Source organism: Lactuca virosa, chromosome 6 (genome assembly GCF_052849685.1).
Source record: "Lactuca virosa cultivar CGN04683 chromosome 6, Lactuca_virosa_CGN04683_v6, whole genome shotgun sequence".
NCBI lineage: Eukaryota > Viridiplantae > Streptophyta > Magnoliopsida > Asterales > Asteraceae > Lactuca > Lactuca virosa.
In genome coordinates, this window is record NC_136431.1 from 269,278,600 (window position 1) to 269,295,508 (window position 16,909).

Below are 16,909 nucleotides of genomic sequence, written 5' to 3' on the forward strand. Positions count from 1 at the left end.
ACTTCCAATCCCAAAAAGTAACCCAAATTGCCTAAGTCCTCGAGTTTAAAAACATGACTTAACTGTAACTTGAGCTTGGCAATTTCAATGGAAGACGAACCCGTGATGATAATGTCATCAACATACACCAACAAAGCAACATAATTCTCATTTTGACCTTTGTGAAATAGTAAATAATCTGATTTGGATTGAGTAAAACCCACTGAACGCATGAAATGAGAAAACTTCTCAAACCATTGTCGTGAAGCCTGTTTCAACCCATAGATAGATTTGTGAAGTTTACACACAAGCTTGGACTTTGAACTTGTTGGTAATTGTTCCCCCTGAAGACGAATACCAGGTGGAATATCCATGTAGACTTCCTCATGCAATGTGCCATTAAGAAATGCATTACTAACGTCCAATTGGACTAAATCCCATGACTTTGCAGCAGCTATAGCAAGAAGCATCTTTACAGTGACAAGTTTGTCCACCGGTGAATAAGTATAAAAAAAATCAACCCCTTCTTGCTGTGTAAAGCCCTTAGCCACCAAACGAGCTTTATGTCTTTCCACTTGACCATTTGATCCACATTTGACTTTATATACCCAACGACATCCGACTGAATTTTTACCAGGAGGTAAGGGCATAATGGTCCAAGTATTATTTGCTTCATAGCAGCCAATTCAGATGACATGGCATCTCTCCATTCTTTAAAACGACTTGCTTTAGCATAGGAAGATGGCTCAACATTAGCTGAAACATTCATAACAAAAGCTTTGTGTGTAGAAGAAAGCTTGTCATAAGAAACATAATCTTGGATAGGATAAGAGCAATGTGTATTTTGAACTGCATTATAATGAAAATCTCGAAGATATGATGGTTGTCTTTGTGGTCGAGTTGACCTTCTAAGAATTGGTTGAACCTCTGCAACAATTGGCTCATTATCTTGATTATCAAGTGTGTGAGTGGTACCATTTGGAACTTGGAGATTTTCAATACTTTCATCTGAAAGAACAAATGGCACCACAATATGGGAAAAAGGATCATTAGACTTGATCATAGAACCATCTTGAAAGGGAAACAAATCTTCATGAAAAACAGCATCACGAGAATAAAACATCTTATTAGATGTTAAATTTAAAAATTTGTATGCTTTCATCTCTGGTGGATACCCTATAAAAACACATGTTGTGGCTCTAGGGCTGGATTTTGTTCTTTGTGCAGTAAGAGTAGATACATATGCAAGACAACCAAAGGTTCGAAGATGTGAATATTCTGGTAGTTTACCATACAATCTGAAATATGGTGATTGATTCTTGAGTAATTCAGAAGGTGTTCTATTGATGAGATAAGAGGCTGTAAGAACACATTCATGCCAAAGTTGATCTGGTACTGTAGCTTGAAACATTAGAGCCCTTGCAACATTTAATAAATGTTGGTGTTTGCGTTCAACAACTGCATTTTGTTCAGGTCTAGCAACACACGAATGTTGATGTAAAATTCCCTTCTCATGAAAGAAAGATTGAAAATCTAATTCTTTTGCATTATCTGAACGAAATTTCTTTATGCTCTTATTGAATTGATTAAAAATCATGTTGTAGAAGCTTGGAATAACTTGTTGAACGTCTGACTTGTTTTTAATGAGAAAAATCCATGTATATCTAGTGTAGTCATCCATAATTGTTACAAAATAACGAAATTCTTGAGGACTAGGTATATGAAACGGACCCCATATATCACAATGGATCAAATCAAACGATTCATTACACATATGATTCATAGAAACAAATGGTAATTTCTTCTGTTTAGCAAGAGGACAAACTGAACAATGAAATGGAGAAGAATTTTTAACAGCTACATGACCCAATTGATCTTTAACAGATACAATTCGTTTATTTGAAGGATGGCCTAATCTTTTATGCCATATATCTAATGAAACTGCATTAATATTTTGATTTGTACATGCTCCAACTTGGTTTAAGATGTACAAATCATGCACTTTGTCAGCCCTACCAATCATCTTCTTGAGCTGAGTATCCTGAATAAAAGCATGATCACAAGTAAACTGGATCATCAATTGTTGTGCCTTTGTAAGAGAGCTCACTGATATCAGGTTGAGATTGAAATTTGGAACATATAAAACATCTTTGAGAACAAATAGATTATCAATTTTAACATTCCCAATAATGTGAACTGGAAGAACCATTTTATTTGGCAAAGTCACAGTATAATTGTTGACCTTTCTTTTGTTGAAGAACATGTCAAGATTATGACAAATATGTTGAGTAGCACCAGAATCTATAACCCAAACTTGAGAGTGATTACCATTATGAACAGATAAAGAAAAGAATTTACGTGTAGTAGTCTCCTCATTTGGATTAACAGATATCATGTGACTTGAAAGAGCAGACATCAAGTGTTGGCACTAAGCTGGAGTGAATCCTTGAAACATATCATTTAAGGACTGATTAGTTTGACTTTCACCATGGTCAACAGCAGCAGCAGTGTGATTGACTTTTCCTTTTGACTTGTATCCAGGTGGATAACCATGTATTTTGTAACACTTATCAACTGTATGCCCTTGAATCTTGCAATTAGAACAAAAAGGACGATCTCTGCGAACATTGGTTGAAACTTGCTTGCGATTATTTGATTTAGCAAGAAGTGCCATTGAATTGTTGTTTTGAGTATCATTAGAAATTGGTTTTTGTTTCTCTTCTTGAGCCACCAATGAGAAAACACGGTTGATAGCTGGTAATGGATCCATTAACAATATTTGTCCCCTAGTTTGAGAAAACGAATCATATAATCCCATTAAGAAATTCATCACATGTTCTGTTTTGAAGTATTCCTCTATCTTCTTCACACCTTCACAATCACATTTTCCACAAGAACAATGAGGCCGATAATTGGACAATTCTTCTGATAGAGATTTGAGTTTGGTGAAATAAACACCAACTGGATCTTGATTTTGAGTGAGATTCGTTATTTCTCTCCGAATCTGAAAAACACGAGGACCATTGCTTTGTTGAAATCGATCCTTAAGATCGTTCCAAATATCAAAAGCAGATTCTGAGAACATGATACTAGCAGAGATTTCCTTTGAAACAGAATTTAGAATCCATGATATGACTAGATTATTGTTACGCATCCATGAATTATACATCACAACATCAGAAGAATTCGGTTTAGGAAGCAATCCATCAATAAAACCGACTTTATTCTTGACAGATAATGCGATTAACATAGATTGACTCCAAGAAGGATAGTTCTCACCTATCAATGGTTGAGAAACCAAAACAAAACCAGGATTATCTGAGTGATGAAGATAATACGGATGTAAACGATCGTCAATCGGAGACGCTGTTGAACCAGATGAATTAGATCTAGAATTTCCAGCAGTCGACATTGGAACAGATGAATCGATATAAGGAAATGATAATCTGAATAATCGAGAAAGAAATTGAAGATTGTTCTAAAAACGATTCAAAGAAAAAATGATGAAATTTCAAGAACAAACAGCGGAATTCGAGCGATTCTTCTCTGATACCATATTACATGAACAAGAAATAGAAAGAACGAATATTCTTCATTACTAAATTTGATTACATCCCTTTTCTATATATACAGCAATAGTAAAATACGAAATAGAATAACTTGTATTGTAAAATTACTAATCTACCCTTCTCAATCTCTAATAAAAAAATATTTTTATTACCTAATGTTTAAAAAGTATATCTTATTCACATCCCTTCCACAAACCCCATTTTTCACCATCATCTTCGACCCAAACCCTTTCATATGCTTCTCAAAAGACCCAATCTCTAAATTTACAGAAGGTTAAAAGTGGTGTGTGTGAAACGAACTAGTTTTATTCCTACTTTTTAATGTAAATTAGACACATAAAAGACAGTGTACCTGTCAATTGGTGGTATAGATCTAGCAAGCATGGTATCGAACACAGGGAACTGCAATTAAACTAACTACTAGAATTATCTAAAAAACAAATAATAAAGGAAAGGGTTTTCTCTAGTTTTACAAGACTAGAAACTTAACTAACACTTAAACTAAGCAATTAACAGCTAAGCAAACAAAAATTCAACTAAATTCAATAATTAAGGAGACTTTTGTTTAGGTTTGAATCATTTGTTCCTATGGTTGATTTTTATGGCAAGTGCAATGGATTAATTAGCATTGGCTACCGATTAGTGTGATTAGGTTCACGTTCGCTATTACTAATTCTTAGAAAACACATCAATTCAATCAATGACCAGTTGGTTAAATTAACTAATTTCCTAGTTTATTGATTCGGGTTAAGTAAGACTTATAGTAGCTAATTGAATTGGTCGTTCAATTAACCTCTTGTTGATGGTTCGTCACACAAGCTCACACATTAACTTACCTATTCCCTAGTTAACCCTAGTTTGACATTCGCTATTCCTACGCATATAACAATATTTTCACATAAATCATATGAGAATAGCAATTAAGAGATGTTCATGCAACTTAATTTACTGGTTAATTAACAGAAAATAGTTGTTAACACATAAGGTTCTTTAACAAACTTAACAAAACAATATTCACCAAATTAAATTAATCCAACCACAAAAATCAAACCATATTCACAAAATTATCTATACTAAACAGAAGATATGAGTCTTAGCTCATGATTACAGCAGAAACTAACTCAAAAACGAAATCAATTGGTTCATACATAGTTCAAACAAAAGATTAAGTAAAGATTAAACTTGAATTTGCCTTGATTCTCCTCAAAAAAGAATGTAGGGTTGATTCTCTGGTTTCCAGCACCTCAGCAGCACCTTGAATCGTAGCTTAGCCTCCAAGGTTTCCTGAGAAAAACCGAGTATCGATCTCAAAGTCTCTATTTATAGATTTAGGTTGACTCGTCGAGTCCAGGGACCGACTCGCCGAGTCCTTCATTAAAAATTTGTGTACGGAAAGGACTTCTATGTTCGCGAATGTTCGTCGTGACTTGTCGAGTCAGGAATTGACTCGTCGAGTTCTTCATGATTTTGACTCTTTTTCTTCTTTCTTCAATTCCATTGCTTCCAATAGCTAGTCCTGCTTCCTTTTGCTTCCGAGCATGTCTTTTAGGCTGAAAATACAATTCAAACGTAATTAAGCACCTTTTGTTCAATAATCGCAATAAAATAGCCAAAAAGTAATAATATTCTATGCAAAACATATGGTTGAATATGCACATATCAAAATACCCCACACTTGACTTTTGCTTGCCCCCAAGCAAAACTAAATTTTAGCATACCAATATCATAGAAGACAATCCCAATCAAACCCACCCATTATGCCAAGACCGCAATGCATGCATATGTGTCTAAAATTTTCCTAAGGACCCCCCTCAATTCTAAATACTCATAATCCTCATAAACACTCGCCCACTTCTTTTAAACAACGCTCATTTTATGCATCCCTCCAAATCCATCCCCAGAAAACTTCCTTAACCTCAAGTCATTTTTGGTTAAACTACCAAGCATACATAAATTCTAGAAAAATTACAACTTCGATACCACAATGGAGCTATTTAAATTCTTCACTTATTTGATCTTTGATCTCTTTGATTTCCTGAATTCACCACCTTTTCGTTTGATTTTTGGTATCTTTAACTTTTGAATTTCTTCAGAATTTTGATCTTCATACTTTAATAATTTGACTGCTCCAAAATTCTTTACTTTTTGGTAACTTTTCACTCTTTTTTCTCAACATGTATCTCACTCTTTTTTTTCACTCAAACCTACATGCTTAAGCAAGGAGCTTATATTCATCCTTTATTGGTTAAGGCATTAGTCTAAGTGCAATGGCTACCTAAGCTTTCCTGGATACATTTCTGGTACACGATGCTAAACATGTTGCGATCCTCAAACTAAGCGAGGTTGTGTTTTTGTCCCATGATTTCACTAGAATAAAGGGGGCCACAAATGCATTATAATGTGTATAGGCTCAACTAAACATTTGGGTCCTCAAACATAATACTAGCATGAATCCTAATTGTTTCTTTACCAAAATTTTCTAAATTAAGTCCTAGCCATTTTTATGCAAGATTTGTAAAAACATTTTGAAATTTAGCCTAGGATTCTAATTTGACTAATGTGTGACAACCCAAAATTTCAATCTTGTACAAACCATTCAATCCAATAAAAGTTAGACTTGTTCCTGCTAACTTCTAGCACTATTTTGAGGTTAATTGCTTTTTTCTCTCTTTTTTCTCAACATGTATCTCACTCTTTTTTTTCACTCAAACCTACATGCTTAATCAAGGAGCTTAACTTCATCCTTTATTGGTTAAGGCATTAGTCTAAGTGCAATGACTACCTAAGCTTTCCTGGATACATTTCTGGTACACGATGCTAAACATGTTGCAATCCTCAAACTAAGCGAGGTTGTGTTTTTGTCCCATGATTTCACTAGAATAAAGGGGGCCACAAATGCATTATAATGTGTATAGGCTCAACTAAACATTTGGGTCCTCATAGAATCATCAAACATAATACTAGCATGAATCCTAACTGCTTTTTTACCAAAATTTTCTAAATTAAGTCCTAGCCATTTTTATGCAAGATTTGTAAAAACATTTTAAAATTTAGCCTAGGATTCTAATTTGACTAATGTGTGACAACCCGAAATTTCAATCTTGTACAAACCAGTCAATCCAATCAAAGTTAGACTTGTTCCTGCTAACTTCTAGCACTATTTTGAGTCTATTTGACCATTCCGAGCCTAGTGTATCCAAGGAATAAGTGAATGGAAGTGCCAATTGAAGTTGTAACCCATCAAACATGCCATAAACCCTCAAAAGAGGAGTTTACGGCCAAGAGTCATGGGCTTACGGCCGTAAACACATGGTGGCCGTAAACTCCATGATATATATATATATATATATATATATATATATGGCCCTTAGTCATTTTTCAGCTACTTTTCACTTTTCCAAGCCTAGAACTTGAATTCTTTCCCAAGGATATTGAGACTTTTGCTCCCAATCTTCAAAAATGTAAGTAAATCCTTCCATATATGAGTTAATACATCTCTTCTCCTTGATTCACTCTTGATTTCATCCATGAAATCTCTTCTTTTGGGTAGATCTTCAAGTGTTCTTCATTTCACCAAGAACACACACTAGTGTTTTTGGACTCTACCACCCTTTCAAGCTTCCACTACGTAAGTACACTATCCCTAGCTTGTTGGATACTAGAATCACTTGTTAAACATCTAGAAATCGTGACCAGAGGGGTGTTTACGGCCAAGGCAATTTCCCTTGGCCGTAAACTCTATTTAAGTGGTGCAAAGTTGCCACAACACCCTCCTAAGCCTAGAAACAAAGCCTAGAACACTTCCAAGATGATTATAGGACCTTAAACACACGAAATGGTACAAGACACCATGAGTTTACGGCCGTAAACACCATGGGCCGTAAACCCATGGGCAGTAAACACCATGGGCCGTAAACCCATGGGCCGTAAACTCATGGGGGTTTACACTTGGGCCATAAACTCCAATGTGAGGCCCTACAACCCGTAGATGCAACCCCTTTGTACTTCTAGCACTTGAATCAAAGTATTTTCCTTGTCCTAAGGTGTCTTTACTTGTTTAATTAGTTGTTTAATCACTAATTAGATACATATATGTGTCATTATATGTTAAATAGGATTCGTGTGTGCTCAAGTCCTCACTTGACACTTAGCATCCTACCCAGCACTTCCATCCAAACCACTCACTACAGGTGAGTTCATACCCCTTAATCAACCTTTGAAATGACTTTAAATGCTTTTATGGGGGGGGGGGGGAATACAAGTTGAAACATCCTAGTTATTATATTAATCACATGTGATTAATAACTAGAAGAAACAGAAAGATTTTCTATTACTTTCAAATTGTTATCAAACTTATGGATTTCAAACACTTCAAAACATTTTAAACTCTTTTATATGCTAAATCCTTTATAAAACTCTTTTTAACTTATATTATTGTCAAACTCATGTCTATACAGATGTATTTATATAAGTAGGATTTGAAGGGCTTAGGACTGATAGCTCACTTTATTTCCTGTTCCTTGTTTGGTTGTGGACTTAGAGTATCCTGTTATTTGTCCGAATGTCGTTGAAACCTTAGTTATATATCATGTATATGTGTTTAGATATAAAGGCTTTTATTTCAGTTCAGTACCTTTGGGTAGCAAAGGCATACAAACAACATTACTAGTAAACTATAATAGGTATAGTTTAAGAGATTACTACTCACTATTACTAGTACAACGAAGCATATAAGAGTCAGTACGTTTACAAGTCATCACAAACATACTATACACTATATAAGAGAGCATAATATACACTAGTACAGAGAGAACATTACTACACTATGATATACTATACAAACATACGAATACGATAACTAGAATGTGACATACTATTTTCGGATACAACAAGATCGTGTTGTATCATTTTTGTAACCAGAGTCTCCTGGAGGAAGAGCGGGCATTGTGTGTATAGATCTATACGTGACAGACACTCCCACACCCTGACTGCTAGCTACAGTCCCAGCCGATAAGGCCAAGGGGTGACAAAATGTTACCTCACTACATATGACACCGGAGGGTCATCATTTATTCAGTCGTCGATCAACATGGTTACATACGAGTTCACATTCAAACCTTTAATTAACCGACTAGGTATTAAAGGCAAAAAGACTCCCCGGGGTGTATCGTACATTTAATACTACCTGGAGTCTGTATTTTATTACTTTATAGCCAGCAGTGTTACTGCTGAGGTAAAACATTATTTTCCCTATGACATTTACTCTGTGATCTTCTCACATATTCATAAATGTTTAAACTATATTTCGTTAATGGTAGACATACTTGGGAAAATACACACTTTTACGCGGAACAAACATACAGAACATTGGTGCCATGGTAGAAGGCCACTTTTAGTAGAAAATATAGGATTTTCTAGGAGATACTATTACTCACTACAATCATTTACATTGAGAACTTACAAACATTTTCTTCAAACTTACAAGCATTTTCATACAAATAATGACACTAAATACTTATGAACTCACCAGCTTTAATGCTGATAAACTCTTTCAAAATAACTTCTATTCTCAGGTCATCAGTAGACAGGTACCGATGAAGCTTTTGAGAAGATGGAGCACATTCAAGACTCATCTCTTATTTTGATTCATATTTTTGGTGTCTTATAAACTATACAGAACACACTTGTATTAAACTTATTCTATTAATGCAATGTTATGATATTGTACATGACGTCCTCCGCCCCATAACGTTTCCGCCGTTCCGGTTTTAGGGTGTGACATAATGTAACCAACCCCCTACCCCATACTTAATTTATGCAATGTCCCCATTGCATGTTATGCATGATAAAAAACAAGAAGTAAAAAGGGAATCGTGTGACAACCCGAAATTTTCATTTGTATAATTTATACAGTCAAACACTTCAAAAATTAGTCAAAAACATTTCAGTACATTTTTGGCCGGATTTAAGCCCGTCTGGGTGTTTTATTTTAATTTCGTCAAACGATTTAATAAAAAGGAAGTGTCGTTATGAGTGAGGTGTAACGAACAAAAGAATCAACTCATTTACTAGGAGTTTACGGCCAAACAAGTGGTGTTTGGGCCGTAAACACCATTTTCCCAAGACTCATGCATATAGCATGAGTTTACACATCTTTTCCTCATTCTCCACTTCCCACCTCAAGAACACAAGGCTTTTCTCTCAAGTATCATAAGTCCATTCTTCCAAATCCGCCAAAAGTGTAAGTTTTCCTTCCTAAATTCATTCATACAACACTTAATCTAGTGTTTATACATCATTTCATCCATGGATTCTTGGTTTTTACATAGATCTTCAAGTATTCTTCAAAACACCAAGAACACCAAGAACACACACTAGTGTTCTTGGGTCCTAAACACTCTTACAAGCTTCCTATAAGTAAGTATACTCTTCCTAACTAGTTATTTGCTTAGTGTGCTTGCTAATCCATGGAATGAACACCAAAAATCCCCAAGAACATGTGTTTACGGTTTGGGGATCTCCCAAAAACCGTAAACACCCCCAAAGGGTGTTTTGATGCCCCTAACACCTTCTAATGATTTGACAAGAGGCTAGAAACTTGCATGCATGAACTAAGAACCACAAAACACGAAAAGGATGAAGTGGCCAAGGGTTTACGACCGTAAAATCTAGGGTTTACGACCGTAAACTCCCAAGGAGTGGTCCAAGGACCGTAAACTCCAAGGGAGTGCCATTTCGAGCCCTAACCACTTCCTAAGCCTTTGATTCAACCCTAGGACACCTCTTTGTGAAACATGAGACCTTGAAACACTCAAATGCACCATTCCCATGAGTTTACGGCCGTAAACTCATGGGGGGGAATGGCCCATCAACCGTAAACTCATATAGGGTGACCATTTGAAGTGTAAACTCCATAGTGAGGCCATACACTCCTTAGAAGCAACCCTTAGCACTCCTAGCACTTGAAACAAAGTGTTTTCATGCATTAGAGTGACTTTACTTACTTAATTAGTGATTATTTAACTAATTAGATACACTTATGTATCACTGCATATTACATAGGATCCGTGTGTGTGTTCAAGTCCTCACTTGACACCTAGCATCCTACCCGGCACTTCCATCCATACTACTCACTGCAGGTGAGTTCATACCCCTTAATTAACCTTTTAAATGTTTTTAAATGCTTTTATGGGGGGGAATACAAGTTGAATCAAACAAGTTATAGTATCAATCGCATGTGATTTATAACTTGCAACCAAAAGGATTTTCTATATTTTCAACTGCTTTGCCAACAAAACTGCTTCAAATGTTTATCAAACTCATTTTCGTATTAAATTGTTATAAAACTATTTCCAAACTCTTTTAAACTTCTTTTATTCCCAAACTATATCTACACCAATATATATATATATATATATATATATATATATATATATATATATATATATATATATATATAAGTAAGACTTGAAGGACTTAGGACTAATAGCTCACCTTACTTCCTGTTCTTGTTTGATTGTGGGCTTAGGGTATTTTGTTATTTGTCCAACTGTCGTTGAATTCTTAGTTATATATCATATATATTTGTGTTAGATTTAAAAGTCTTCATTTCAGTTCAGTGCCTTTGTGTATCAAAGGCATGCAACCAACATTACTATTTAACTATAATAGGTATAGTTAAGGATTACTACTCATTACTACTATGGCCATGACAACTACGAGAGTCAGCACAGTTATGAGTCAATACATGCTAAAAACTATACAAAGAGAATACTAAATACTATACAAAGAGAATGCTATATACTATACAAGAGAACACTCTATACATTATACCAGAAAGTACATTATATGATATACGAGAGAATATACTAAAATAGAATGTGACATACTACATCTCGATACGACACTTCATTTTGTTATCACCGTGTAACCAGAGTCTCCTGGAGGGAGAGCGGGAATTATGTGTATAGATCTATACGGGACAGACACTCCCACATCCCGACTGCTAGCTACAGTCCGAGCCGACTAGGCCCAGGGGTGACAAACTATCACCATACTACGTGTGACCTGGAGGGTCATCAGTTATTCGATCGTCAATCAGCATGGTTACATACGAGTTCACATTCGGACCTTTAATTAATACATTAAGAATTAAAGGCAAAACAGACTCCCCGAGGTGTATTGTACATTTAATATCACCTGAAGTCTGCATTTTTATTACATTAGCCGGCAGTGATACTGCTGGGGTAAAACACTATTTTCTCAAGTAGTTTACATGAACAAAGTTTAAAACTATATTTTCATGCTTAGTTTACTGGGAAAACTTTTACATTTTAAGGGATCAAATGTACAAACAACCGGGTCTTGGTAGAAGACTACTTTTACTGGAAAACATAGGGTTTTCTAGGGAGCATACTATTTTCCTACGTTGAGATCAATTATTATACTACATGGTTGTAAACATTTTATACAAGCAATGACACTAAATACTTATGAACTCACCAGCTTTATGCTGATACACTCTTTCAAAATAACTTGTATTCTCAGGTCATCAGTAGACAGGTACAGATGCAGCTTTTGAGAAGATGGAGCATATGCAAGACCTATCTTTTATTTTGATTATACTTTTGGTGTCTAACAAACTGTACAGAACACGCTTGTAGTACAAATTTTATATTAATGCAATGGATGTTGTTGCTTGTCTTTACTATTATGCATTGTTATGATACTGTACATGACGTCCTCCACCCCAGAATGTATTCCGGCGTTCTCGGTTTTGGGGTGTGACAGATTGGTATCAGAGCCTTGTTTATAGTGAATCAAGTATATCAACCCATAAAAGATATACGAACTATAAACACATCGGGATTAAAACACTCTGACCAAGAATATATACTTTTAAATAATAAATTATTTAACTAAGTATATATATACATCCATTCATACAAAGGGTCAGTATCATACTAGAACAGAACAAAAGTATTAAGATTGTCGAACAGCACAACTAGGCTTAGAGACATATAGTCAAATCTGGGTGAATGTAGCCTGATCAACTATATTTTCCAAGGAGTGACTAGCATGTGCCTAAGAATGGTTGTGGTGTTGCCGCAAGTCTAAAAACATACCAACACTACTACAAGAGCATTAGAACAAGAATACTATAGGAGTATTCTGCATTACTATGAATTACATATGTGAGAACTAAAAAGGTCTTTACTAGTAGGGCGATAGTTGCTAAGTGGATAAGCTAAGGTTACATGCAACTAGGACGCTATAGACTCAGAATCTGTGACCTTTGCTTTACTTCCTGTTCCTTGTTTGGTTGTGGATTTAGAGTTAGGGTCACTTATTCGAAGGGCTATCTCGCCTTAATTACATGTAATTTGTATGCACTATGCAAGTATCGAAGTAACTGGTAAAGATCATCTTATAAGTATCTTAGATTAGTACGCCTATTAACTATTCTTTCCCTATTCTCGCGTAGATAGCAAGGTTGGCTTCCACCTTCCCGGCGATCCGTATTATCCGAACCAAGGCATTGGAGGATGGATTGATGAAGAGCCAGAAGATGATCACCCAATCCCTTTGGATGATCACCGTGCAGAAGGCTTTTCGGATAGCTCCGACTCCGAACCAGAAGTCAACAACCTACCCCCAGTAGCTCCAAACCCCAACCCCCGTCCGGCATTTCAAGGTCCCACTCCCATGTGGGCAACAACCTTGAATCGATGGAGTGATGAACAGGGTCAGCCTTTACCTTTCAACGGAGACCGAAGCTTTTACAACATAAGCGAGGGAGGTTCAGCTGACCGAGTCTTGCCCATCATGGTCCGTAGGATTGCTAGGAACGTCGAACAAAGTCATGCAGCCATCGGCAGAGTTGTGGAAATTGACGCCAACTCTAACCTTAACAATGTCCGTATCCGCCAACTCGAAGAAGCTATGGATAGGACTAGGAGGGCCAATGAGGCTCTGCAGCAACAACTAGCTGCATCCCGAGCTGAAGTCATCGAACTCCGAGTGCGTCAGAGGGCGCATGAGCGACATCTTCAGGAAGTTGTACACCAACTGGCTGGTCTTAGGGTTCGCCCAAGGGTTATCCGTCGCCAGTAGGAGATGTCAATTCATCCTTCTCTTTTGATTAAGGAATAGCCTTTTCTTTTCTATGCTCGGTAGAGCGCTTGTCTGTAAACATTCCTAACTTTGAAAATACTCTAACTAGGCTTCTAAAATGCCAACATTTTCCCTTATGGTTTGATGTAAGACCTATTGTTAGGTCATTTTTCCGAACTCATTTTACATCATTAATACCAGTAACATTGGCAGTTGACTACTATATAGGAAAGTCTATACTCTTATGTTTCCCTACTCTATTTGTTATGAATCTATCTGACAGTTGGACTATGGCGATTTAGTCCATGAAACACTCTCATCATACTCACAATCGATTATTACTATTATCATCATCTCTATCAATTTTCAGTAAAAGATGCCGCCTCGTCCTCGTTCGACCTGGGGCAGACCTGCAACTCAAACTCCACCACCACCACCTCCTCCTCTGCAGTTCGATCCGGTGATGTTTCAAGCAGCTGTAACCGCAGCTGTGACCACCACCATGGCTCAAGTAAACTCTGGTGGTGTTAGTGGAACGGGGACTGGCACAAACTCCAGCCAAGGTGAAATCCATCCGCGTGCATAGGAGTGCACCTATAAAGATTTCATCAGCTGCAAACCTACATACTTCAACGGAACCGGAGGGATCCTTGCACTGTCCCAATGGATCGAGAGAACAAAAGCGATCTTCGAGATGTGTTCATGCCCTGAGGGAAGCAAGATAAAGTTTGCTGCTTGCACGTTCACCCAAAGGGCCATGACGTGGTGGAATGGCCATGTCAAATCACTCTCACTGGTAACAGCTAACGCCATGGACTGGGACACACTAAAGGACCTTATGACAAGGGAGTACTGCCCGAGGGGCGAAATTCAGAAGCTCGAGGAGGAACTATGGAACCTCAAAATGCAGGGTTCCGACATAGTGGCTTATACAGCCAGGTTCTGCAACCTGGTGGCTCTATGTCCAAACATGGTCCCCACCGAAAACAAAAAGATCGAGAGATACATCTGGGGTTTGGTGCCCCCGTATCGTGGGAACGTTCTAGCTTCAAACCCTGCAACCTTTGATAGTGCCAAGGAATTGGCCCAAAGGCTGATTGATCATGAAGTCCCTTCTACTCCATCAACAACTACAACCACTACCGAACACCAACCTACGCGACCGACAATAAAAGGAAGCGTGGAGACCGAAGGAGGGGCAAATCAAATCAATCCTCCTCCAAGAACCAACAGACGGTGGCTGTCCATGCTGCCACTACTCCAGCTGCCCCTGTACCGGCCAAAACATATGCAGGGAACTTACCCAAGTGCACAAAGTGCTCTTTCCATCATAACGGCCCCTGCCGTGAGATGCACTGCACTCACTGCGACCGGAAGGGCCATACCGCCCAGTTTTGCAGAGCTCAATCCAAACCTATCTGCCAGGTCCCTAGTGCAGGAGTAAGCCAGGCCTGCTACGGGTGCGGCGAGACAGGACATTTCAAAAGAAACTGTCCGAAAGCTGGAAACGCGGAAGGAGCAGGAAGACTACTTGTTATTGGCCACAATGAGGCCGTGGCAGACCCCACTGTAGTCACGGGTACGTTCCTTCTCGATAACTCTTATGCTTGTATCCTATTCGATAGTGGGGCAGAAAGAAGCTTCGTTAACCAAAAATTCAAACACTTACTTAAACAATCACCGCAACCACTAAAAGAAACCTTCGTCGTAGAAATGGCTAACGGAAAGACAGAGAGTTCTAACGAGATTTACATAGGTTGTTCCCTCACACTAGATAATCATTCGTTTCCAATTGACCTCATACCAGTAGCTATCCAGAGTTTCGACGTCATCGTAGTCATGGACTGGCTGAGTCTTTATCGTGCCGACATTCTGTGCTTCGAAAAAGTAGTCTGCCTGAATCTACCGAATAACGAACCCTTGTTGATCTACGGAGACAAACCCAGTAGGAGCCTTCATATCATCTCAAGTATTCAAGCCCAAAAGTACTTGCGTAAGGAATATCGTGCATTCCTTGCACACGTCGTCGATACGAGCCAGGAAACAAAAGACCTAAAAGACTTCCCCGTAGTACGCGACTTCCCCGACGTCTTTCCGGAAGAACTACCGGGCTTACCTCCGCAATGTCAAGTCGAGTTCCGAATCGACTTAATTCCAGGAGCTACCCCCGTAGCCAAATCGCCTTACCGTCTAGCGCCTGCTGAGATGCAAAAACTGTCCGGTCAACTTAACGAATTGCTCAGCATGGGCTTTATAAGACCAAGCTTCTCACCCTGGGGAGCACCGGTCTTGTTCGTGAAGAAGAAAGACGGATCGTTCCGTATGTGCATCAATTACAGAGAACTCAACAAACTGACGGTCAGGAATCGTTACCCTCTTCCTCGCATAGACGATTTATTCGACCAACTGCAAGGGGCGAGTTACTTTTCCAAGATTGATCTAAGGTCCGGGTATCACCAGTTACGAGTGCTCGAGGAGGATGTTCCGAAAATAGCCTTCTGAACTCGATACGGACACTACGAGTTCGTGGTGATGCCGTTCGGACTGACCAATGCGCCCGCAGTATTCATGGACTTAATGAATAGGGTGTGCCGTCCTTACTTGGATCAGTTCGTCATCGTCTTCATTGATGATATTCTTATCTACTCTCGAAGTAAGGAGGAGCATAACGGCCATCTACGACAAGTCCTGGAAACCCTACGATCAGAGAAGCTATACGAGAAGTTCTCTAAGTGCGAATTTTGGATCCGAAGAGTCGAATTCTTAGGACACGTGGTTAGTGAAGAAGGAATCCACATGGACCCATCCAAGATTAAAGCTATTGAGAATTGATCAGCACCGAAGACGTCTACGGAAATTCGCCAATTTCTAGGCCTCGCTGGCTACTACCGCAGGTTCATACAGAACTTCTCTCGAATCGCAAAACCTCTTACTACATTGACCCAGAAAGGCGTGGCCTTCAACTGGGAAGAGAAGCAAGAGAAGGCATTCCAAACCCTGAAGCGAGCCTTATGCACCGCACCGATACTGTCCCTCCCCGAAGGGATAGAAGACTTCGTGGTATTCTGCGATGCATCCAACCAGGGGCTCGGTTGTGTTCTGATGCAACGAGGTAAGGTCATCGCCTACGCCTCAAGACAGCTGAAGACACACGAGGTTAACTACACCACACACGACCTCGAATTAGGAGCGGTTGTATTCGCCCTAAAAATCTGGAGACACTACCTGTATGGTACAAAGAGCACCAT

General features: G+C 38.3%; 1 protein-coding gene across 1 annotated transcript; it reads right to left on the reverse strand.

Annotated features, from left to right (window-relative positions):
- Window positions 1–2,407: 2,407 nt before the first annotated feature.
- On the reverse strand, window positions 2,408–3,762 carry LOC145122526 (uncharacterized). The gene is made up of 3 exons (XM_079058116.1): window positions 3,745–3,762; window positions 3,541–3,600; window positions 2,408–3,457 (listed from the first exon to the last, which is right to left on the reverse strand). The coding sequence occupies exons 1-3, from the start codon at window positions 3,760–3,762 to the stop codon at window positions 2,408–2,410; spliced, it is 1,128 nt and encodes a 375-aa protein (XP_078914242.1).
- Between the last annotated feature and the right edge of the window lie 13,147 nt (window positions 3,763–16,909).